Source organism: Oncorhynchus kisutch, linkage group LG15, assembly GCF_002021735.2.
Source record: "Oncorhynchus kisutch isolate 150728-3 linkage group LG15, Okis_V2, whole genome shotgun sequence".
Classification (NCBI taxonomy): Eukaryota; Metazoa; Chordata; class Actinopteri; order Salmoniformes; family Salmonidae; genus Oncorhynchus; species Oncorhynchus kisutch.
Window position 1 is genome coordinate 26,780,694 of NC_034188.2, and position 24,714 is coordinate 26,805,407.

The 24,714-nt window shown below is 45.4% G+C and overlaps 3 protein-coding genes across 4 annotated transcripts; all 3 read left to right on the forward strand.

Annotated features, from left to right (window-relative positions):
- Positions 1 to 1,011: 1,011 nt before the first annotated feature.
- On the forward strand, positions 1,012 to 15,286 carry LOC109905081 (E3 ubiquitin-protein ligase BRE1A). 2 transcript variants are annotated; one of them, XM_020502239.2, is made up of 22 exons: positions 1,012 to 1,103; positions 1,509 to 1,686; positions 1,825 to 1,893; positions 1,996 to 2,094; positions 2,218 to 2,365; positions 3,897 to 4,082; positions 4,621 to 4,736; positions 5,254 to 5,400; positions 5,584 to 5,658; positions 5,809 to 5,928; positions 6,224 to 6,403; positions 8,010 to 8,145; positions 8,287 to 8,408; positions 8,659 to 8,815; positions 8,893 to 9,151; positions 9,928 to 10,045; positions 11,295 to 11,444; positions 12,485 to 12,697; positions 12,820 to 12,945; positions 13,087 to 13,227; positions 13,388 to 13,492; positions 13,863 to 15,286. In XM_020502239.2, exons 2-22 carry the CDS (start codon positions 1,525 to 1,527, stop codon positions 14,037 to 14,039), a joined length of 3,006 nt encoding a protein of 1,001 aa, XP_020357828.1. In that variant the 5' UTR covers positions 1,012 to 1,103; positions 1,509 to 1,524; the 3' UTR covers positions 14,040 to 15,286. The 2 variants fall into 2 exon arrangements, with proteins under 2 accessions (XP_020357828.1, XP_020357829.1); XM_020502240.2 differs by having other exon boundaries at positions 12,488 to 12,697; positions 13,863 to 15,248.
- Positions 15,287 to 15,709: 423 nt separating this feature from the next.
- LOC109905082 (uncharacterized) lies at positions 15,710 to 20,074 on the forward strand. The gene is made up of 3 exons (XM_020502241.2): positions 15,710 to 16,794; positions 19,037 to 19,139; positions 19,615 to 20,074. The coding sequence occupies exons 1-3, from the start codon at positions 16,564 to 16,566 to the stop codon at positions 19,971 to 19,973; spliced, it is 693 nt and encodes a 230-aa protein (XP_020357830.1). The 5' UTR covers positions 15,710 to 16,563; the 3' UTR covers positions 19,974 to 20,074.
- Positions 20,075 to 23,473: 3,399 nt separating this feature from the next.
- On the forward strand, positions 23,474 to 24,678 carry LOC109905083 (macrophage migration inhibitory factor). The gene is made up of 3 exons (XM_020502242.2): positions 23,474 to 23,703; positions 24,139 to 24,308; positions 24,378 to 24,678. Exons 1-3 carry the CDS (start codon positions 23,596 to 23,598, stop codon positions 24,442 to 24,444), a joined length of 345 nt encoding a protein of 114 aa, XP_020357831.2. The 5' UTR covers positions 23,474 to 23,595; the 3' UTR covers positions 24,445 to 24,678.
- Positions 24,679 to 24,714: the final 36 nt, after the last annotated feature.

The following is a 24,714-nucleotide window of genomic DNA, read 5'->3' on the forward strand; positions in this document are numbered from 1 at the left end:
CTCCCCTGACTCTCAATGAATAGCTCATGTTTGTGTCTGTCTAGGTCGACACCTATTTGATATACTGCTCTGACAAGGTTCCTGTAGAATCATACGGTAGCCTACCACTTTACAGTCGTAAAGGTCAACTGATACTGAAGTGTACACATGTGTGCCAACCAAACTGTATAATGTGAATGGTGTATTGTTTTACTGGCTATAGACAGGAATAAACCTACATTCCTGTTCCGCCTCTATAGACATCATTCATAAAAGACAACAAAAACAACAAATGGGTGTGCCAATGGCATTGGGAGGGGGCGCTCTGCTACACAGTAGGGGCGTTGTGAATGACTGCATCAGACAAATGTATTTGAACCCCGGGTATGAGGTAAGCAGGGTGGAAAACTAAAGCACAAGCTATTACAAATCAAGCTTACACAAGATGGACCATGGAACCGCCAACAACGGTCTCACAAACACTCTGGGTCAGAGTCCGCTCCCATCATCCTCTCATTCACTGGAGAGAAAATGAATGAAAATGTGTGTGAGAGAGTGAGAGCGAGAAACTACAGAGGCACAAATGTTATTTCTGTACTTTGATCTCCAAAACCATACAATGCTGTTACAGTCTTTAGTGTTGTTTACTTGCTGCCACAAATAAAACAGTGAGATAATATGCCACCTGTAGCCGCTACCAACATTTATTTATACAGTACTACATACTTCACTTCTCCATCCACAGATAACACAGACTGCAGTGAGAGTGCAGTATAACAGCATTATGCTGCAAATACTGTGTCCAATATAACACAGTTTATTTTTATTGCCCACAAAATACCACGGTCGACTACAGATTTCAAAACTGCAATCCCTTTTTTGTAAGGATGGTAGCAATAGAATGATAATCTCTCTAGTTCTCCAACTCCAGTCTGCAGATTCGTGTACAATCTATATGATTCTGAATGTAATTTCTTCCACCACGTGGTGGCGCCCATTAAAATGATGAGTGGTTCGACTTTCAATGTCAGTGGCTACTTCCGTTTTCGGAAGAGAGCCGAAAGAAGCCGCAAAATCAACATTCATTGACAGAATTTGTAAATAACACTATTTTATAAAAATTGGTAAGGAATTTGAATCAAACCACCGACTACAAGAAATAACAAATCAAATGTATTGATGTAAAGTGCCCCACTCAAGTTTTCTGTTTAGAAAGGCTATTTTATAGTGTGTGGTATATATTTGAATTAGCAAACTGGCTACTATTAGCTACAGCTATCTAACGTTACAACGTATTTGGGAATTTCCTAACTAACTGGTAAATGTAACATTGCCAAATATCTGAAATTGAATTATAATTAAAACAAATGTCTGCTCTTTCGAAATTATATAGTAAGCTAATGACTGTAGCTAGCTAACGTTAGCAAGCTACGTGGGGTTTTCTACAATAAGATCCACCACGTTAATTTAGGTTATCTAATGTTAGTTAGCTAGGATCTCAATGTGTACATATTTAATATCTACTACAGCGGTGTTGGGTTCAGGATGTCAGGACAGAAGCGTCCGTGTGACTCCAGCGCCCCCTCTTCCTCGTCCGGTGCGCCCCCCGATAAACGGAGGGAGCGAGAAGGAGGAGAGGACGGGGTTCCCGGGGTCAGCGCTACTGCCGTGGAAACCGTCATCAAACTCGGAGGGGTGTCCAACTCGGTGAGAGAGCTGCAAAGTGCCTAGCCTGTATTTATCCTATCTCTGTCTGTCTGCCTTTACATATGGTAGTTATGGCTTGTCAGCAGTGTCATTGATTGTGTTGTTCTCATCTGTTCGGTCTCTTTCTCTTGTGGTCAGGAGGAACAGGATGTCAAAGCTCTCCATGTGAAGAACAGGAAGTTGGGAGAATCCCTCGATCAAAGACAGGTATGTTAGTCTCACACCCACATAAACAAATACACAGGCACACACAAACCTACAACTCCTGTTTTCACTATATACATTTATAATGGGACCGTTGCTCTGCAGGTGATTGAGGATGAGCTGAGAGAGAGAATCGAGAGACTGGAGACTCGTCAGGCTACTGATGATGCCAGCCTACTGATCCTGAACAGATACTGGAATCAGGTAACTATTCATTCACTCAAATAATGAACAATATGCAATTAAAACATTGCACATAGATAAAATTAGAATATAGAGAATGGTTTTAATGCTAAATACCATCTACTTCCCCTCTCCTCCTCTTAGTTTGATGACAATGTGCGCCAGATTGGCAGGCGCTACGACCAATCAGGAAGCGAGCCTGTGGAAACCCTGGTAGGAGAGGGGCGGAGCCTGAAGCCTGACACCCCAGAACCCGACGGCGACTCCAACCAGGAGAGAGCCAAAGACCGAGGTAAAGAGGGAGAAAGAGTATTTGCCCCGTTTCTAATTTAATCTACTTTTGCATATTTTTGATACTGAATGTTATTATATCTTCAACAAAAAACTAATATTAGATAAAGGGAACCTAAGTGAACAAATAACACAACAATGACTTACTTATTTCATAAACAAAGTTATGCAACACCCAATGACCCTCAATATCTGGTTGTGCCACCTTTAGCTGCAAAGACTCCAACCAAGCGCTTCCCGTGGTTGTTAATCAGTCTCTCAAGTTGGTGTGGAGAAATTTTGTCCCACTCTTAACATGCAGAAGTGTTACTTTTTAACCATATTAATGTAGACTTGATTGTGTGTTATGGATCAGTCTTGCTGCTTGACCCAGCTACACTTCAGCCCACAGAAGGATGACATTCTCCTGTAGAGTTCTCTGATACAGAGCAGATTTCATGGTTCCTTCTATTAAGGAAAGTCATCCAGGTCCTGAGGCAGCAAAGCATCCCCAAAGCATCCCACTACCACCACCATACATGACCCTTGGTATGAGGTTCTTACTGTGGAATGAAGTGTTTGGTTTTCGCCAGGGATAATGGGACCCATCTTGTCCAAAAAGTTGACTAACGTTAGCCAAAAAGCACCTGGATGATCATCAAGACTCTTGGAAGAATGTTCTATGGACAGATGCAAAATTATAACTTTTGGAAAACATGGGTTTTGCATGGAAGAGTGGGCCAAAAGTCCTCCACAGCGATGTGAGAAACTGAGAACTACAGGAAGCATTTGGTTGTGGTCTTTGCAGCTGAAGGTGGCACAACCAGTTATTGAGTGTAAGGGGGCAATTACTTTTTCACACAGGGGAATTGAGTGTTGCATAACTTTGTTAATTAAATAAATAAAATAAGTGTTCAGTTTTTGTGTTATTTGTAAACTAATTTTCCCTTTATCTAATATTATGTTTTGGTTGAAGGTCTGATAACATTCAGAATAAAACATATGCAAAAATAGAGAATCAGAAAGGGGGCAAATACTTTTTCACAGCACTGTATATACATATATATACATATATATACAGTACCAGTCAAAAGTTTGGACACCTACTCATTTCAGGGTTTTTCTTTATTTTTTAAACTATTTTCTATATGTTTTTTAAATGTATGGATAGCCAGGGGCACACTCCAACACTCAGACATAATTTACAAACAAAGCACTTGTCTTTAGTGAGTCCTCCAGATCAGATGCATTCGGGATTACCAGGGATGTTCTCTTGATAAGTGTGTCAATTGGACTGTTTACTGTCCTGCTAAGCATTTCAAATGTAATGAGTACTTTTTGGTGTCAGGGAAATGTATGGAGTAAAAACTACATTATTTTCTTTAGGAATGTAGTGAAGTAAAAGTTGTCCAAAATATAAATAGTAAAGTATTGTACAGATACCCCCCAAAAATGACTTAAGTAGTACTTTCAGGTATTTTTACTTAATTACTTTACACCACTGTTTGGTAGTGAGTACTAACTCCTGTCTGCACCGTGTGGCTGTCCTCCAGGCCAACAGGGAGAGACAACCACGTCCTTCCTGGCCACGCTGGCCAGCAGCAGCAGCGAGGAGATGGAGGCGGAACTGCAGGAGAGGGTGGAGTCCAGCCAGAAGCAGGCCAACCGTGTGGTGGAGATCTATGACAGCTTGAAGACCACCGTGGAGCAGCTGAAGAAGGATCAGGACTCTGGAGCAGGTGACTGGGGAGAGAGAGGGGCAGGGGGGGCAGCTTTGAGAGGAATGAGGGGAGTGTAGGGGTGAGATGGGATGGTTTGAGGGGAGTGTAGGGGTAAGAGGGGATGGTTTGAGAGGAATGAGGGGAGTGTAGGGGTAATAGAAGATGGTTTGAGAGGAATGAGGGGAGTGTAGGGGTAATAGAAGATGGTTTGAGAGGAATGAGGGGAGTGTAGGGGTAAGGGGATAGTTTGAGAGGAATGAGGGGAGTGTAGGGGTAAGGGGATAGTTTGAGAGGAATGAGGTGAGTGTAGGGATAAGGGGTAGGTTTGAGGGGTGTGTAGGGATAAGGGGATGGTTTGAGAGGTGTGTCGGGGTAAGAGGAAAGAGGTAATGAGATGTGAAGAAGGGTGAGGTTTGGGGGTGAGAACAGCAAGGGTGTAAGTGTTTATTTATTTTTCATTTTCGAACAGAAGCTAGTATTAGCATTTAGCAAGGTCATTGTTGTGTGAGCAAAGTCAGGAGTATTAATGTCATGACATCATGTCTTGTATTTCCAGAGGGTTCTGTGTGGCAGGTCGCTGTCCAGCTCAACACCCTCCTGTCCAATGAGAACGACCGGCTGCGTCAGCTGACCGATGACCTCCAGCAGAAGCACAGTCACATGACTAGCGAGGTGATTTGATGCACCACATCACGGCTGGGTGGGGCTCACGTCCCTCTCTTGACAGCGGATAAATACTTTTTTACGTTACACATTTTGCCATAGGGTAGAGAGAACTGTTTGCCGTTTTTAAGATGATATTTGAGTAAGACTGACTAACAAAATCAATGGGGGCCCCCGACCATGATTACTAAATTTAGATTGCTAAGGTAGTCTAGCCAGCTATCTAAAACTGTTAGCTGACATGGCTAATTGACTGACTATCAGTGACTGACATAACAACAGGAAAACTGCTGATGCACAACCACATTTCTAAATTGCACCTTGTGTATTCTCGTAACAGTGAGTTGAGACCCCGACTGAGTTCCTAAAAAAATAAAGGGGGGAGGGACACCATTTGCCCGTCCCTGTCTTACATCAACACTTGCACTAATTCTCTGTTTGTTGATCTCTACACTATGTACCTTACTAGTGGATCACCACCACTCCCACCAGCCCCCATATTGACAGTAACTCTGTGTCCCTGTAGTCTCGTTCTCTGGGCCGGGCGGTGGCGAGGGCAGACACACGGGTCAGTGAGCTGCAGGGCCTCATTGAAGAACTCCAGTGGGACATGGAGAAGATCAGACGCAGAGAAACCCGCCTCAACACACACCTGGGAGAAATCCTGGAGAGGGTAAGGCTGCTGCTGTGTGTTTTTGTGAATCCAAGTCAAGTCTCTCTGCAGCAATGTCTTTGACAGCCACTAGCCTATGTTTACCATTTTGTAACGGAGTATATCTGTGTCATGTTGTTTACATACCACAGCACTATATCTATGTAAATGTAGCATGTTTATTCCATGTGCTATTCCTCCCAGGTGAACAGTAAAGGCTACAAGGTGTGTGGGGAGGCCAGCAGTGTGTGTGGAACCATCACCATCAACAAGAGAAAGGTATAAAAACATCCTCTTTGTTCTGCCATTTGTACTTGTCAGAAACAACATGGACCTGGAGTTATAACTCTTCAATTTCCCCTTCCTCTCCTTTCCCCCTGCCCCCTCTTTCTCCGACTGTCTCTTCTCTTTCCCCCTCCCGTCTGTCAGTTTGAGGAGATGAACAGTGAGTTGGAGGAGAACAGGGAGCTGGCGGAGAACCGTCTGAGCGAGCTGCAGCGGCTACAGCAGGACCTGCAGACGGTCAACCAGGAGAACAACAACATGAAGGTGAGCCTGCAGGGACAGAGCCGGGGACAGAGCCAGGGACAGAGCCATTGGTTTACCTGAGGTCCCACATCCTTACTCAGTCAACCAAACCAGTCAAATTAAGGTAAATAGATAGGTGGAGGTTCTTGTTTTTCTCTGTTGCTTTGCTCACCTCTTTGCTCTGTCCATCTCTTTTATCTCTCCTTCTCTCACACTTTCTCTTCACCTCGCACTCTCTCACTTCATTTCTCTTTCATTCCATTTCTCGCTGTCTTTTTTTCTGCCTCTCTCTCTCCTCTGTTTCTCTCTCTGTTAGGTGGAGTTGTTGAGTCGTGCTGAGGGAGTGGTGAGGGAGAGCTCAGAGTACCGCTGTCTCCAGTCCCAGTTCTCTGTCCTCTACAATGAGTCTGTGGGCCTTAAGTCTCAGCTGGACGAGACACGCACACGCCTCAACACCACCAGAACGGCACGCCTCCGACAGCTAGAGCACATGGAGGTGAGTGTGGGTGTGTGTGTGCGAGCTATAGGTATGAACGTTTAAACGAAATAAGAATCCTTAACGCTATTTATAAGAAGAAAAATACCCTCTAGAATCAATCTAATTAGCATTTTTAACAACATTTCACTTTAAGCTAGAGATATCCACCAATGGCAGCCTTTCGCATCTGCGGTGAAAGGTGGCCGAGCTACAGCGGTGTTTGTCAGACCATGAGACTCACATCTGAGGTGAAAGGTGGCCGAGCTACAGCGGTGTTTGTCAGACCGTGAGACTCACATCTGAGGTGAAAGGTGGCCGAGCTACAGCGGTGTTTGTCAGACCGTGAGACATCCCGAAAATTGGTCTTCTCACAAAAACGTCTGTAGCGTCTGAAAGGTTTGGAATTCAAACTCTTATAACCCCTCTATGGAAAGAATCGATTCTCAGGAACATGATGGTGTTCTACGACCCCCACAAGTGTCACGGGACTCGTCTGAAGTCGGTTCCGCTGATCTGCCAACTTCTATCTGTAATGTCCGAACTGTTTTTGGCTACACACTAATATGACTACTCTGGAAAGGTGAGCCTCAGGAACATGTACATGTCGGTTGTTTTGCTTTAGGGGGCCCACAAGCCTCACATGTTTACGGAAGTGGAAGTATAGAAATGGAAATAAATATGGAAGGAGTTTAGTGCCCACAAATGGTTAAATATGGGTAAAGAAATATACACAAATTATTTCCTGATCTTCCTGATATCTCTCTGATATAGGACAGACACTTTAAAACAAACTTTGCAAGCCAAGAAATTGCAAGATATAGCTTTTGATTACCGATAGGTAGTCCTAGTGCAGGGTTCTGGCTGGTGGCCGATATGCCTGTACAGGGACCCTCTCTTCATCCCTTGCTAGCTTGCTATGAAAGATGCAAGTGTTTGATTGTTCTCGGAAGTATGAGAGCTAATCTCCTCCGTTCCAAAAATACAGAATCTTCACACTCAGAAATGGGAGTCGATGATTGGAGTTGTAGTTAACAGTTGGAAAAATGGCAGAGAAAGGCGAGTGACAGCAGAGAAGTCCTGTATGGCAACACTTTGAGATGTTAAATGAAGGAAATGTTAAATGAAGGAAATGCTAACTTCGCGAGGTGGAATTGAGGTACAGTAATGCAGGTGCAATGCTTAACCATCTGAAAGGGATGCACCGTGAGACCCAAGCCATTGCTGGCAGCTGCATTGTGAATTCATATGAAATTTTATACATATTTCTTATTGTTTTTTTTTACGGAAAACTGATAAAAATGTCTCTACGTGCAGTTTAAAGGAAGTTGCTAACTAGCGCTAGTGCAATTGCTAACTAGCATTAGCATAATAACTGGGAGTCTATGGGTATCTGCTAACATGCTAGTAGATACACATAGACCTCCAGTCATTGCGCTAATGCTAGTTAGCATTTGCTCACAAAACTACCTGTAACTTCCTTCATACTGGACACAGACATAAAAATGGTATCCACAAGTTCATCTGACTCTGAAGAATTATATTAACTGCCCTGTTGCCAAAATTCCGAAGTATCCCTTTAAACACAATGGTGGTGTGTGTGGTAACGGTCTCCTCTCTCCTCCAGAATGATGAGGTGTCTCTCCAGAGGAAGGTGCGTACAGAGGTGTTCCAGCTAGAGGACACTCTGGCCCAGGTCAGGAAGGAGTACGAGATGCTCCGGATTGAGTTTGAACAGACCCTCGCTGCCAATGAACAAGCAGGTCAGTGTCTTTACCTCACATGAAAACAAATATGGCCTTACGCTCCTCCTCACCAGCTACTATTTACCTGCAGTTTCAGATCCTCCTTGAAAACAGCATCTCATCTATTTCTTCCTCTCTCTCAATCTGTCTCTCTCTTAGGTCCTATCAACAGGGAGATGCGTCACCTGATCAGTACACTGCAGACACACAACCAGCAGATGAAGGGAGAGGTGGTGAAATACAAGCTGAGACTGAGAGAGGCACAGACGGACCTCAGCCAGGTGGGAGACAGACTGACTGACCTCAGCCAGGTGGGAGACAGACAGACCAGACAGACAGACATACCGACAGACAGACATACCGACAGACAGACATACCGACAGACAGACATACCGACCGACCGACCGAAGCCAGGTGAGAGTGTGAGGCATGCAAGGAGGAGACTGTAAGAGAGACTAGGGGAGTTGAAGCCCATTAAGAGAGAGAGAAAATCCTGTCATCTGAATTCTGTGCAATTCCCTCCTCTCATAGGCTCGCACTACGAAGGGTAGCGCTATCCTCCAATCACAATCCAGTACGGAGCTGGATGTGAAGGAAGAGGCCATCTCCCCCCTGATGCCTGCTGCCTCTGGTGATGTCACCATCAAGGTGGAGTCTGACAATGGTTCAGCCACACCCAACAGCACTAGTAAGTGTTAATAGTTTATTAACTATTTAGTAACTCTTTATTAACTCTGAACTGATATTCATCCTCTCTCTGTGTAGGTACCTCTTTGAAGACAGAGCCTGGGACAGAGACAGAGGGAGAAATCAAAGAGGAGGAGAAAGAGAAGGAAATTAAGAAAGAGGAGAAGAAGGAGAGGGAGAGGCCAACCCGTGGAGGGGGTGGGGCCGTGAAGGAGGAGAAGGAGAAGGCTGGGACCAGCAACCAATCGGAGGAGGTGACTCTGGAGCGCCCATCTGTGATTGGAGGACCAAAGAGGAAGGAGGTGGAGCAACTAAAAATTGTCAGGGCGGACCTAAAGTAAGTTTGATGATGATTGACAGTCATGATTGATGATGGGGGTTAGGATGATATTAATGATGATGGGGTAAGGATGATATTAATGATGATGGGGGTTAGGATGATATTAATGATGATGGGGTTAGGATGATATTAATGATGGGGGTTAGGATGATATTAATGATGATGGGGGTTAGGATGATATTAATGATGATGGGGTTAGGATGATATTAATGATGATGGGGTTAGGATGATATTAATGATGATGGCGGTTAGGATGATATTAATGATGATGGGGTTAGGATGATATTAATGATGATGGGGTTAGGATGATATTAATGATGATGGGGGTTAGGATGATATTAATGATGATGGGGTTAGGATGATATTAATGATGATGGAGGTTAGGATGATATTAATGGTGATTGGGTTAGGATGATATTAATGATGATTGGGTTAGGATGATGTTAATGATGATGGGGTTAGGATGATGTTAATGATGATGGGGTTAGGATGATATTAATGATGGGGTTAGGATGATATTAATGATGGGGTTAGGATGATATTAATGATGATGGGGTTAGGATGATATTAATGATGATGGGGTTAGGATGATATTAATGATGATGGGGTTAGGATGATATTAATGATGATGGGGTTAGGATGATATTAATGATGATGGGGTTAGGATGATATTAATGATGATGGGGTTAGGATGATATTAATGATGGGGGTTAGGATGATATTAATGATGATAGGATGATATTAATGACAGGCTCTGCTCTGTCCCCTTGAAGGAAAGCCCAGGAGTCTCAGAGGGAGATGAAACTACTGTTGGATATGTACCGGTCTGCACCCAAAGAGCAGAGGGACAAGGTCCAGCTCATGGCCGCTGAGAAGAAGGCCAAGTCAGAGGTACATACTTAGCTGAGACACACTTAGCTGACGTTACTAACAAAACAGTGAAACTTCGCTAGCAAATATTGTATGGCACGTTCCTCTATTGAAGCATATAGTAATGAATTCTTTACAAGTATTATTGATTTGGTTTTTTGGAGTGATGGTATGATAGTAATGGTCTGTGTATTGGGTTGTTAGTATTGAGGGGTAGTAATTGATGGATGGAATAACTGTGTTAACTGCTGTGTGCTCTCTGTGTATTGAGTTACTATTGGTTATTATAAACTGGGTGGTTCGAATGCTGATTGGCTTAGAGACGTGTTATACCAGACATTATTAACTGGGTGGTTTAAGCTCAGAATTCTCATTTGACTGTTCTAGTTACGTTGGTTACCAGTTTTTATAATAGCAATAAGGCAACTCGGGGTTTCAGTAACTGACTTCTTCTAAATGTTTGTCTATAAAGATTGAATTTGTCTGAAGATTTTATACACCTGTCAGCAAATGGCTGAATCCACTCATTTCAAGGGGTGTCCATATACTTTTGTATATATAGTGTACTACAGCTAAGGGCTGTGTCCAGGCATCCACATTGCGTGCTAAATAAGAACGGCCCTTAGCTGTGGTATATTGGCCATATACCACACCCCTTTGAGCCTTATTGCTTAAATATACACTTGAGTATACAAACATTAAGAACACCTGCTCTTTCCATGATGTCGACTGACCAGGTGAATCCAGGTGAAAGCTATGATCCCTTATTGACGTCACTTGTTAAATCCACTTCAGTCAGTGTAGGTGAAGGGGAGGGGACAGGTTAAAGAAAAATGTGTAACTTGGCACAACTGTGGGAAACATTGGTGTCAATAAGGGCCAGCATCCCTGTGGAACGCTTTCAATACCTAAATAAGAGTCCATGCCCTGACAATTTTTTTTATTTAACCTTTATTTAACCAGGTAGGCTAGTTGAGAACAAGTTCAGGCTGTTCTGAGGGCAATAGGGGGTGAAACTCAATATTAGAAAGGTGTTCCTAGTGTTTTGTACATTCAGTGAAGGTATTTTCTCATTTTTATTGAACAGATAGTGAGAGAGAATGACAGTGGGGACAGACAGGTTCAATCAAAAGGAAGAAAACTGGACTCACACTGAAGATGTGTGGCGGAGCTGTTTGGTTACCGCTTGACCAGCCAGGACACTTGACTTACTGTTGGGTGATTAGAAGTGATTTATTGATGGTGATAACAGCTGTGTTTTCTGTGTCAGGCGGAGGAGCTGAAGCAGCGTCTCAGGGATCTGGAGGAGAGGGAGAGGAGAGAGGGGAAGAAGATGGCCGACGAGGAGGCACTGAGGAAGATCCGCTCTGTGGAGGAACAGATCAACATCCTCAACAAGAAGCTCTCCCTGGCCAAGCAGGTGTGTGTGTGGGTTGTGTGTGGGGGGGTTTACATATGTGCATTTAAGCATAATGCATTTAAGCAAGACACTAATTTCTCGCACCATCATTCATATACCCCCCTCTCTGCTCCTCCCCCCTCCTTATATCCTTCAACCCCACTTTCTCTCTCTACCACCCCTCCTTCTCCTCTTCCATCCCCCCCTCCATCCACTCCCCTGTCTCTCCCCTCCACTCCCCCCACCGTCTCTCCCCACCGTCTCTCCACTCCCCCATTCATCCCCTCTACTCCCCGTCCCTCCACCCCCCTCGCCTCAACTCCCCCGTCTCTCTCCCCTTTACTGTCCCCCGTCTCTCTCCCCTCCACTGTCCCCCGTCTCGCTCCCCTCCACTGTCCCCCGTCTCGCTCCCCTCCACTGTCCCCCGACTCGCTCCCCTCCACTGTCCCCCGACTCGCTCCCCTCCACTGTCCCCCGACTCGCTCCCCTCCACTGTCCCCCGACTCGCTCCCCTCCACTGTCCCCCGACTCGCTCCCCTCCACTGTCCCCCGACTCGCTCCCCTCCACTGTCCCCCGACTCGCTCCCCTCCACTGTCCCCCGACTCGCTCCCCTCCACTGTCCCCCGACTCGCTCCCCTCCACTGTCCCCCGACTCGCTCCCCTCCACTGTCCCCCGACTCGCTCCCCTCCACTGTCCCCCGACTCGCTCCCCTCCACTGTTCCCCGTCTCTCCCCTTTCCCCTTTCCCCTGTCTTCCCCCCTCTCCCCATCTCCCATCTCTTCCCTCCCCCTGTCTCTTCCCTCCCCCTGTTTCTTCCCTCTCCCTTGTCTTTCCCCATTCCTCTGCCGCTCCCCTCTTTCCTTCTCTCTCCCCCCGTCTCTCCCATCTCGCCCCCCTGTCTATCATGTCTCTCCCCCTCCCATTTCCCATCTCTCCCTCCCATCTCTCCCTCCTCTCCTGTCTCTCCTCTCTCCCCCTTCTTTCCTTCCCATCCTCCCCACCCCTCTCTTTGCCTCCTCATCCCCCTCTCTCCCCCCTGTCTCTCCCCCTTCCCACCAGGAGGAGGATGCGTTGCTGAGTGAGATGGATGTGACGGGCCAGGCTTTTGAGGACATGCAGGAGCAGAACATCCGACTGATGCAGCAGTTGAGGGAGAAGGATGACGCCAACTTCAAGCTGATGTCGGAACGCATCAAGTCCAACCAGATCCACAAGCTGCTCAAGGAGGAGAAGGAGGAACTCGCAGACCAGCTGCTCACGCTCAAAACACAGGTGAGAGGAAGTGATTGAAACGGTGCAGTAAAATGATTTGAGCGTCAGAATGTCACCAGCTCAATTTGAGAGATAAAGTTTGGGAAAGACAGTAACTTGACAGTAGCAAATCTCTCTCTCAGGTGGATGCCCAGCTGCAGGTGGTGAGGAAGCTGGAGGAGAAAGAGCGCCTCCTCCAGGGCACCATCAGTACAGCAGAGCGAGAGCTGGCTCTGAGGACACAGGCTCTGGACATGAACAAACGCAAGGTAGCTAAAACACACACTCTTACTAGGCTTAGGTAACTGCACAGGTGAACACACACAGAGAATACCTACTTCCTTGAAAAATGCCAACGGACAACATATCTTTTTTCTTCCCCCCGTCTCCTCACTCCTCCCCTCCTCCAGACCCAGGAGTCATCGGTGCTGTCGGAAGAGGTGCGTAGTCAGCTGGACCAGGTGCAGCAGAGACTGGGAACCGTCAGGGAGGAGGTCATAGAAAACAGCATCTCCAGAGAGAAGGAGTCCTTCAACGCGCGCCGCGCACAGGTCAGGCCACACACACACTCGCCATGTTTAGGTAACTGCCCACGTGCTCATGTAACCATACACACGATTCAAATCCACTTGAACAGAATTGAACTTTGGTTTATTTAAAGATTGCAGCCCCCTGCCTAACCCTGCTCTTCCTATCTTTATTGTGTTTCAGGAGGACATCTCCAAACTGCGGAGGAAGATCGAGAAGGCCAAGAAACCAGCCGAGACCGTCCTCAACGGAGACGACATCCTCAACGAGGAAATCAATGATTACAAGGTAGTCTGGATGAACACGCTTTTATACCAGGTGCACTGTATGTTTAATTAAGCAATAAGGGACGAGGGGGTGTGGTATATGGCCAATATACCACGACGCAACGCGGAGTACCTGGATACAGCTCTTAGCCGTGGTATATTGGCCATATACAACAAACCCTCGATGTGCCTTACTGCTGTTATAAACTGGTAAGCAACGTAATTTGAGCATACCTGTGGTATACGGTCTGATATACCATGGCTGTCAGCCAATCAACATTCAGGGCTCGAACCACCCAGTTTATAATATGTAATAATGCAACTATAATTCACCTGTTTTATCAATCTTACTCCCCATCTCTCTCTCTCTCCCTCCATTTCTACACCCCCAGGCGCGTCTGACGTGCCCGTGCTGTAACTCCCGGGTAAAGGACGCCGTCCTGACCAAGTGTTTCCACGTCTTCTGCTTCGAGTGTGTAAAGACGCGCTACGACACGCGCCAGAGGAAGTGTCCCAAGTGCAACGCCGCCTTCGGCGCCAACGACTTCCACCGCATCTACATCGGCTAGAGATGGTGGAGGAGGAGGAAGGGACCGTAGGGGTTAGGATAGTGGTGCCGGGAGGTCAGCGGTATCCACACACCGGGCTTTCTCTCTAGCCAAACAAAACTGTTATCACCACTCTAGAGAGTGAGGTGGAATGAGACTAGAAATCTGAGAGGTTTGATGGACATGTAATCATTATGGGAATCTATCCACCTTGCTCTCTGATAGGCTATGTGGAGTTGCTGACTGACACCTATTCAGTACTCTCGGATCTCCACAATAGTGGTGGGGGCTAAGGGTTGTTTCTGGATTGGTGTACATTACATTGACTTATAGAGATCATGGTTATATTTGCTGGCTGTGCACTGCCTGCCTGGCTGGAAGAAAAGCCTATAGGAGAGACTGCCTGCCTGGCTGGAAGAAAAGCCTATAGGAGAGACTACCTGCCTGGCTGGAAGAAAAGCTTATAGGAGAGACTGCCTGCCTGGCTTTAAGAAAAGCCTATAGGAGAGACTGCCTGCCTGGCTGGAAGAAAAGCCTATAGGAGAGACTACCTGCCTGGCTGGAAGAAAAGCCTATAGGAGAGACTACCTGTGGCTCAACAATAGGATTACAGTACCTAGGGCCTTGTGTTGGGGAACAGTGAGATTTGACTTGAAGGGATCCTCGTAGACACACTTTTCCATTGTTGATGTAGCTACCGGGGGTGTTTTTCTCTCCTCACTGAGTTGATGGAGAGAGAGATACAGACCTCTTTCACTTAATAATTTCAGTCCTGAAGGGCTGCAGTGATGTGCTGAAGACCCTGATAACCATTTGATAACAGACCCTGATAACCATTTTAACTGATAGTCAACTTCTCTCCCCAGTACTGCTACCCCAGGGAACTAGACACCAGATGACCTTCCTCGGGCTCTGGATTTAGACTGGTGTGTGTGTGGGCATCTCAGTTTACACACGTGTGAGGGAGAAGGTAAAACAGAGGAACCAGTTGCTAAGATGGTTAGAAAATCAATGGTGAGAGTCCCTGGACTAACAGGGACCCTTGCTCCACCTGTACTCTGTCTGTGTGACCTGTCAATGTTGTCCTTGTATTTCTCTTTTTGTATTTGAAAGCTGACTCATCAGGCCATAGACAGACATGCTACCAATACCTTGAACTGATGCTGATGTGTAATATTGCTGCTCTGAAAGTTATTCAACTGCCATCAAATCTAGAAGCTTGTCTTGCAATTGGTTACTTATCAGTAAAGTTTGTGCATTTTTATTCATTTTTATTTATTTATTCAATGTCATCATCAAATTCATTGTATCATCAGAATCATCTTAATGTTTTAACCCTTAACCTGCTTTAACCACAAATCCCAGTATGCAAATCCCAAATCTGTTTTTGCCGCCATCCAAACCCACCACCTTTAGCACCCCAGACCCACCCCCTTTAGCACCCCAGACCCACCCCCTTTAGCACCCAAGACCCACCCCCATTAGCACCCCAGACCCACCCACTTTAGCACCCCAGACCCACCCCCTTTAGCACCCCAGACCCACCCCCTTTAGCACCCCAGACCCACCCCCTTTAGCACCCCAGACCCACCCCCTTTAGCACCCCAGACCCACCCCCTTTAGCACCCCAGACCCACCCCCTTTAGCACCCCAGACCCACCCCCTTTAGCACCCCAGACCCACCCCCATTAGCACCCCAGACCCACCCCCATTAGCACCCCAGACCGGTTTGAAGGGAGATCTGTCAGATTGTACTAAACCAGAAGCCAACATATCTTGACGGAAAGGGGCGCCCATCGAGTTGTAGCGGCTTTTTTGCAAGACAATCCATCGTGGCGTTGAAGTTGATGCAAGGAAAAAATGTACATATAATAAAATCCGTGTGGAATACTGAAACCAAAAACCTTTAGGGGGACGCGCGCTTTTTAAGCACGTCAATGATCGTGCCTTCAAAAACTTTCCTTTCAACCGCACAAACCTGAAAAAACTCGACACGTTGTAAAATAATCACTAGCGTTCAAAATATAGGCTGTCCACCGCTGGAAAATTATACGTATTTTGAAATTACCGTCGTTCTATTCTTAACCAGTTCAATACCAAATATAGTCACTGTGTTAATATGAAATGTCCTTGAACGGTGCTCTGGTTTGGGGTAACGTTGCCAAAGTTTATAATTAAAAACGCTGAGATAAGTAATTTAATCACTGGCACGTGACACTTTATGTTTGATGATACAACCTACGAGCACTAATTTAGAGTATAGGGTCCCAGCTAATTCTGTTTTCTCAAGTTTGCAAGGCTCGTATCTCCAGATTGTATTACCCCTGCAGAGCAAGCCGATGTAATGGGCTACATCTCGACCGTTTTGTTTGAATGACTGACAACCGAAGCCGTTTTTAAACCTTAAACCCGCCTTTTTAAAGCAAATTTGCACATACCTCGATCTGTGTTGACCATAGATTTCGATATCCTATAGAAAACGTTTTTATATAATTGTCTATTATATTTATAACGTGAAGGAGCCAAAAAAAACGGATTTTCCAAAATGATCAACAACAGTGCAGATTCATCCTCAGTACGGGTTTTATTATCCACACTTGTTTTGGTGCTCGGTTTGGCAGCGCGATGCTTCGGGCAGGCCATGCCGTCCAAAGAGAGCCCTCAAGCGGCCCCAGCATCATTCAGTCTCCGGTCCCTGGTCACGGGGACCTGCGAAGATGTCCACAGATACGTGGAATCCGTGGTTGGAACCAATGTGATCGAGTCGACTGTTGAGGTTTGGAAAATAAACCATATTGAATGTAGGCCTACTTTATAGTCGTTATTTTAGTAAATCTAATCAGCACCCAATCCTGTTTCCTGTTATTCTAGCATGTTCATTCATCAGTTAACTACATCATTTATAAATTATATCTTATTTCTAAGGGTGATCTTTGCTACCTTCAAACGATTTGCATAATTGTGGTTTTCTGTCAACTAAAATTGTCCTCCTTAAAATCTGACTGCATTCCTCTGCATCACTTCCTTCACTCCCTCCCCCTCTACCCATGCCCTTACTTGATAATCTCTCCTCTGACCCCCACTCTGCTCTGCCCTAATTTCATGTCTGCCTATATCCATGCACCCCCTCCCCTGCTGCCACTACTCTGTGTGCCCGGCACCCCTACCCCAGAGTGTGCTGTTGTATTTAGAGTCATATCTATTCCATGGTAAGAAACCACCAGGTTCCCTGCCCGAATAACCTCTGCTCTGACATAGACCCAAAATCAAACTCCATATAGCCCTGAATGCAGGGCACGTGTCAGTCACTTCATACAGCGTGTCCTACAGAAAATTACTACATCACTCTCAAATTGGAGGCTATATCATGGCAGTTGAATATTTGGTTTTATGTGTTTGTAACAGTATATAGCCACATTCATTCCCATGTTTTAGGTTGTCAGGGGGGCTTTTTAAAAGTTGCATGCAGACACATTACAGCTGTCAGAGATGGAAAGTTGTCTGTGTCCTGCTCTAACCCAGAGAAGGCTGGTGGGAGAAGCTAAAGTTGTCTGTGTCCTGCTCTAACCCAGAGGAGGCTGGTGGGAGAAGCTATAGTTGTCTGTGTCCTGCTCTAACCCAGAGGAGGCTGGTGGGAGAAGCTATAGTTGTCTGTGTCCTGCTCTAACCCAGAGGAGGCTGGTGGGAGAAGCTATAGTTGTCTGTGTCCTGCTCTAACCCAGAGGAGGCTGGTAGGAGAAGCTATAGTTGTCTGTGTCCTGCTCTAACCCAGAGGAGGCTGGTGGGAGAAGCTATAGTTGTCTGTGTCCTGCTCTAACCCAGAGGAGGCTGGTGGGAGAAGCTATAGTTGTCTGTGTCCTGCTCTAACCCAGAGGAGGCTGGTGGGAGGAGCTATAGTTGTCTGTGTCCTGCTCTAACCCAGAGGAGGCTGGTGGGAGGAGCTATAGTTGTCTGTGTCCTGCTCTAACCCAGATGAGGCTGGTGGGAGAAGCTATAGTTGTCTGTGTCCTGCTCTAACCCAGAGGAGGCTGGTGGGAGAAGCTATAGTTGTCTGTGTCCTGCTCTAACCCAGAGGCGGCTGGTGGGAGAAGCTATAGTTGTCTGTGTCCTGCTCTAACCCAGATGAGGCTGGTGGGAGGAGCTATAGTTGTCTGTGTCCTGCTCTTACCCAGAGGAGGCTGGTGGGGGAGCTATAGCAGGACAGGCTCATTGTAATGGCTGGAATGAATGGAACGGTATCAAACATAAGGAAACCACATCTTTGACTCGGTTCCATTTATTACAATCCAAGCATTACAATGAGCCCGCCCTCGTATCACTCCTCCCACTAGCCTCCTCTGTTTGACACACAGAACAGTGCTGCTTGTGTAGTAGCAACAGGTGCAGAGTAGTCTGTGTCCTACTACTGTGACTACCCTTGACCTCAGCTAAGCAGTCTGGAGGGTTGTCGGTCCAGCTGTCAAGTCTTTTTTGACGTGATAGGACAGCTTCGATCTTAAACACACACACACATGTGTAACAGCATCAACACCACCCCCATTATGCCAGCTGGGAAAGACACTTGTGCATAGGACTGCACTTTCATAGTAACTGACTGGCCATTGTTTAACTGACTAACAGAAGGCCTGTGTGTGATCAAAGGAAACTTGTAGATATGTTTGTGGTATAAAACATACCTGCAACCCACAAAAAGATCTTGTTCAGAGACGATTGACTCAGTGACCAACCTATTTATACTGATTGACCACAGCTGTTGCTATCATTCTAATTTAAGGGTATCAGTTTTCAGTCGTGCTGCACTAACACTCACTAGAGGATCATGGGAAAAAAATAATGTTACTGTACATAAGCTATAGGTCGGGGGAAATATGCTGACTTCGTTGGTCATTTTAAATGGAATGTCTGCTCTACTCTAGAAAGGGAATATAATGTTTTTCAACCAGAGCAACGGTTATAATTCTCAAATGTCAACATGTCAAACATTCTTCACTCTCCCTCTCCCTCTCTCTCTCCCTCAGTTCTTTGAGATGTTGAGCCGGTTTCTGGCTGAGGGAGCTGCCAGCGGACTGAATGTCTTCTCTCTTTACGTCACAGATATCCTCAGGGTCACAGGAGTTGATGGTGGGTGTCAGTTTGTGTTTAGTTGGAGGGAGGGAGAGAATCCTTTCTGCATAGAATCCCGTCTTTTCTGGATTTACAGAGATAAAATCAGAATGTATTTCCACCACACCACTGGCAATCAGAACATTTTCCCTTTCAGGCCGTCGGATCAGTATCTTTAGTTAGTTAATTGTTGTGCCAGGGAAGATGTTTTCACCCTCAGGGAAGTTGGCCTTGTCTAAGAAGAGCTGCTTCTCCCACTCTGTATGGGAACTGGGAGGTGTGAGTTTTTCCTCGTGTCTGTGACTTATTCTCTGTAGTAGGATCTAACAGCACATGCCATTCGCTCTCAATGATTGTTTCTCAAATTCACTCAGGCCTTAAAATATATGCACTGACAAGTTCAAGAGTAAAGATGGTGACAACAAAATAATTGAATTACCCCCCCAGCAATATTCAAATATGCTAAACCCCCTCCTCTCCTCTTTCTCTCCAGTCCACCTGCCGTTCCCTCACTTCACCGCAGAGGGCGTGGCCTCGGCTGGTCAGTGGGCTCTGCTGGCTCTGATTGGCTACTGGGTGCTGTCCATCATCTTGCACATGCTGGTGGGTGTGGTGAGGAGGGTGTTCTGGATGCTGAAGGCGGGCATCGCGCTGTGGCTCTTTGGCCTGATCGTCAGTGATGCCAAGGCTGGTTCAGACACCACAGCCGTCCGGCTAGCAAGCCTGGTGCTGGGGTGTGCCCTGCTGGGGCTGGCCAGCTCTGGATCAGAAAAGACAGTTCAAGTGGAAGACCGCATGAGCATCCTGGAGGGAAGGGTGAAGGCGGTGGAGAGGAGGAAGGGAGAGGAGTGATGGAAGGAGAGAGGGGGAGGATAGTTGGAAAGGATGGTGGTGCTGAAGGGGGGTCTGTCAGTTTCTCAAATGAAATAAAGCAACCACCACGATTTCTTTGATTGAAAGTGGCTTTTCAATTCTTATCCCATCAGGTGTTTGTCTATTACATGTAATATCTGACATCTGTGATACATGGCAAATATGGGGGATTTTTTTTTTTAAAGCAAGGAAATGGATAAGTATTCAAGTGATTTAATTATTGTTTAAAAATTGGCTCATTCATCCCCCTTCTCTCCCCTGTAACTATTCCCCAGGTCGTTGTTGCAAATGAGAATGTGTTCTCAGTCAATTTAGCCGGTAAAATAACGGATAAATAAAATACGGAACAAAAATATAAACACAACATGCAACAATTACATGAGTTACAGTTCATATAAGGAAATCAGTCAATTGAAAGAAATTCATTAGGCCCTAATCTATGGATTTCACATGACTGCCCAGGGCTGCAGCCACAGGTGAGACTGGGAGTGCATAGGCCCACCCACTTGGTTGCCAGGCCCAGCTGGTCAGAATGAGTTTTCCCCCACAAAAGGGCTTTAATACAGACAGAAATACTCCTCACCACCCCCCACCTCTCAGGCGGTCATGCAGGTGAAGAAGCTGGATGTGGAGTTCCTTGGTTGGCATGGTTACATGTGGTCTGCGATTGTGTGGCCAGTTGAACATACTGCCAAATTTTTGAAAATGTCGTTGGAGGCAGCTTATGGTAGAGAACTCAACATTACATTATCTGGCAACCGCTCTGGTGGATATTCCTGCAGTTAGCATGCCAATTGCACGCTCCCTCAACTTGAGACATCTGTGGCATTGTGTTGTGACAAAACCGCACATTTGAGTGTTTTATTGTCCCCAGCACAAGGTGCACCTGTGTAATGATCTCGCTATTTAATCAGCTTCATATGTCACACAGGTCAGGTGGATGGATTATCTTGGCAAAGGAGAAATGCTCACTAACAGGGATGTAAACAGATTTGTGTAAAACATTTGAGAGAGCGCTTTTTGTGCGTATGGAACATTTCTGGGATCTTTTATTTCAGCTCATGAAACATGGGACCCACACTTTACATGTTGCATTTATATTTTTATTCAGTGTAGTTTGTTCCACTCCATTATACATGTGACACAGACCAATCTTAAGCGCATTAGTGGTTTTGGGTGCATCTATTGGCGCGCTCTCATTTGGCAGATGCTTTTATCCAAAGCAACTTAGTCATGCTTGCATACATTTTACATCTGCGTGTTCCCTGGAATCAAAACCGCTACCCTAGCATTACAACCGCCATGCTCTACCAACTGAGAAAAAGTAGATTGACAGTGCATAGATAAAACTACTACTAGGGACACTTCCACACTGATCTGATCAGCGTTAAAGCAACATGACAATTTGGTATTTTGGCCTACCAGAGAGACCATATATATATATATATATATATATAGTGGTGCATTCTGCTGAGGCAATGCACCATAGAGAAAATGCAACAGTAACCAAGAGATCTTGGAATGAAGGCACTCTGAGAAGAGGCTGGAAAGAACAGAATAGAGGCAGTTTGAAAGGTAGTTGAAATTCAACCTGGCACCATTAAGCAATTAGGCACAGGGGTGTGTGGTATATGGCTAATTTAGCCCTTAGCCATGGCGTCCTTATGCACAACGCAATGCAGAGACGTGGTATATTGACCATATACCACAAACACCCAAAGTACCTTATTGCTATTATAAACTTGTTACCAACGTAATTGGAACAATAAAAAGTATTTTTTTGGTCATACATGTGGTATATGGTCTGATATACCATGACTTTCAGCCAATCAGCATTCAGTGCTCAAACCACCCCAAACTTCAATTTAAGAATGATGGAGGCCACTGTGTTATTGGGGACCTTCAATGCTGCAGAAATGTTTTGGTACCCTTCCCCAGATCTGTTCCTCGACAGAATCTGAAAGTGTTGAATACTTATGTAAATAAGGTATTTCTGTTTTACATTTTTCATAAATTTGCAAACAATGCTAAAAACCTGTTTTCACTTTGTCATTATGGGGTATTGTGAGTAGATTGATGAGGGTAAAATATATTGAATACATTTTGGAATAAGGCTGTAACGTAACAGATTGTGGAAAAGGGGAATGGGTCTGAATACTTTCCGAATGCACTGTATATGAATGCAGCTACAAATACACTGAAACGAATGGATGCAGTTCATCACAGCGCACAACACTTTTACGGGCGACAGGTTGAGGACACATCACTACATTCTGCATCAGAAAGTAGGCTGGCCCTCTTTGAAGTGTCATAGATCGATGCGTTGCTCTCTTTTTGTTTATAAAGCTCGTTTACAAAAACTCCCGCCTCACCTGACATCATTCATAACCTTTAGATGTATAAATGACAATACACGATCTCAGGGATTGCGATCTCTGGAGATTCCTTCGGTCTCTACAGTTAGGTAAATCCTTTGTAGTCCCCCCCCCCCCCCCCCCCCCCCCCCCACCTTTCTTGTGGAATAAACTAAAACTCTTAAAGTGGATGAATTGGTGCCTCTGGGGCATTTACGATGGCTGATTGTTTTTTAATGACTGGGTTGTGTATCTCTTTCGTGCTTTTCATATTGTATTGATGTGTATATTTTTTTATCTGTAAAAGAGACCTTGGTCTCAGCATGAGTCCTTGTCAAAATAATGGTTAAAGGTTGGGAACCATTGATGTATTGAGTGGCAGGCCTAATCAACAGTGTCATAGCATCAACTCACCTTCACTAGTAGAGAAAACAGTCAGTAGGATCCAGAGGAGCATGACCTACATGGGATACAGTATAGAATGTTAATTATTCGAGATCGGTCATTTGCGAAACGCAGTCAACTGCGTGCAGTTGGTGGAAAAGGAGTTGTAGGTTGAATGTGTTGTGAATGTCCGATTAATTTATTCTTGAAGTGTCATTTCAACGTTTGTTGAGCATATGATCGTACATAATATATGATTTGCCTCAATACAGGAAAGTTCAACAAATACACATATAGCTTCATTTGATTTAAAACCCAATTTGTGTACAGTTTCAGTAATAACTGTGAATAGCTAAGACATTCAGAACCCTATTCAGAACCTATCCAACAGTAAAAAATTAATTTAAAAAATGTGCGCACATTACGTGATTGAATATGCCAATCAACTCCAGCCCAATGTACAAATTCTTCTCGATTCCGCCAGGGTTTTCAAACTCGTCTTTCTGATTCCACGATATCTGTCGAATTGGAGCGTCAATGTCCCGTTTGTTTCCTACATTCCATAACCAAGACCCAGTACAGAGCATACGTAGCCTGAACAACCACTTGTGGTCGCTGTTTACTTGTCTATGACTGTCGTGTGCGTTTCACCCGGCCTTCTCCCTTTTCCAGTTTTTTTTCTGCATAAAAATGTCTCAGTTTTCACCCCACGCGGTAGGTGGCGGCAATATACCGTTTTTGTTTGTAGTCCGCCAATAAAAACTCAGAGCAGAAGGAGCTACCTTCCAGATTGCATCCGCATCAGAGCTGAGTTGAACACGGTTCAAATTCCTGCAACACAGAACTTCAGCGAAGCGATCAACATGCCTATGTTTTTGGTAAATACTAATGTGGCCAAGAGTGACATTCCGCCTGCACTGTTGTCTGAGGCCACAGAGGAACTGGCCAAGGCGATGGGCAAACCTGTGCAGGTGAGTCTTCCAAACTTGGCACAGCAATGCTTTTTTTTTTGCCCCAGTTGTAGATAGCTAGCTAGTTGCTTTGATGCTGACGCATTTTTCTGCACCGAAAATTACATTGCAGGGTACCCCTTTTGTTTCCCTTGAGAGACCTCTTCAGTCTTTATCTATCTATCTATCCATAACATAACCGTTATACAACTGGGCATGAGCATAGTGTAGTAATCCAAAAATAGAACAGGCTTTACAGTGCTGCAGGTCTGCTGTACTTTGATAGGTCCAGGACAGAAATACTGTAACACACAATCCAACAACTAGTTCTTATTTATTATGAATTTACATGAACAACCATGACAGTGAAATTTGAGTTTTCCTCATTCCTTTCAGACACACGATTGTTCCAGCTCCCACTGACTATGTCCTGTGCTCTGTTTGTGTCTCTCTCAGTACCTTGCTGTGCACATCATCCCAGACCAGTTGATGATGTTTGGAGGGAAAGGAGACCCTTGTGCTCTCTGCTCCCTTCACAGCATTGGAAAGATCGAAGGAGCTCAAAAACAATACTCTAAACTACTGTGTGGACTGCTCAACAAACACCTGGGCATCTCCCCCGACAGGTAATGGACACACACATGCATATGAAGTGTTCATGCAGTATATTAACCCATTCCTCGTGTCTGTGTCAGGATCTACGTCAACTTCTTTGACGTGGAGGCAGCGAACGTAGCCTGGAACAACTCTACCTTCGGCTGATCAGGGGATCTGAACTTCAATGGGAGCTGACCCCTCCTTTCCCCCACACCTTAATAACGGTAGTACAGCATTAGAGTAGGCTGTGGAGAGACCAGCAGAGATGCCCAGTTTCTGGGCTGACGTAGAGCAGCATTGATAAATGCACTTAAATGGACCCTTGCTTTATGCAGACCCTTGGTTTGTACTGGACCCTTGGCTTTGATGTTCCAATAAAGTGATTCTCATTGATCACAACTTGTTCTGTTTTCCCTTTGTCTTTAACTTACTGGA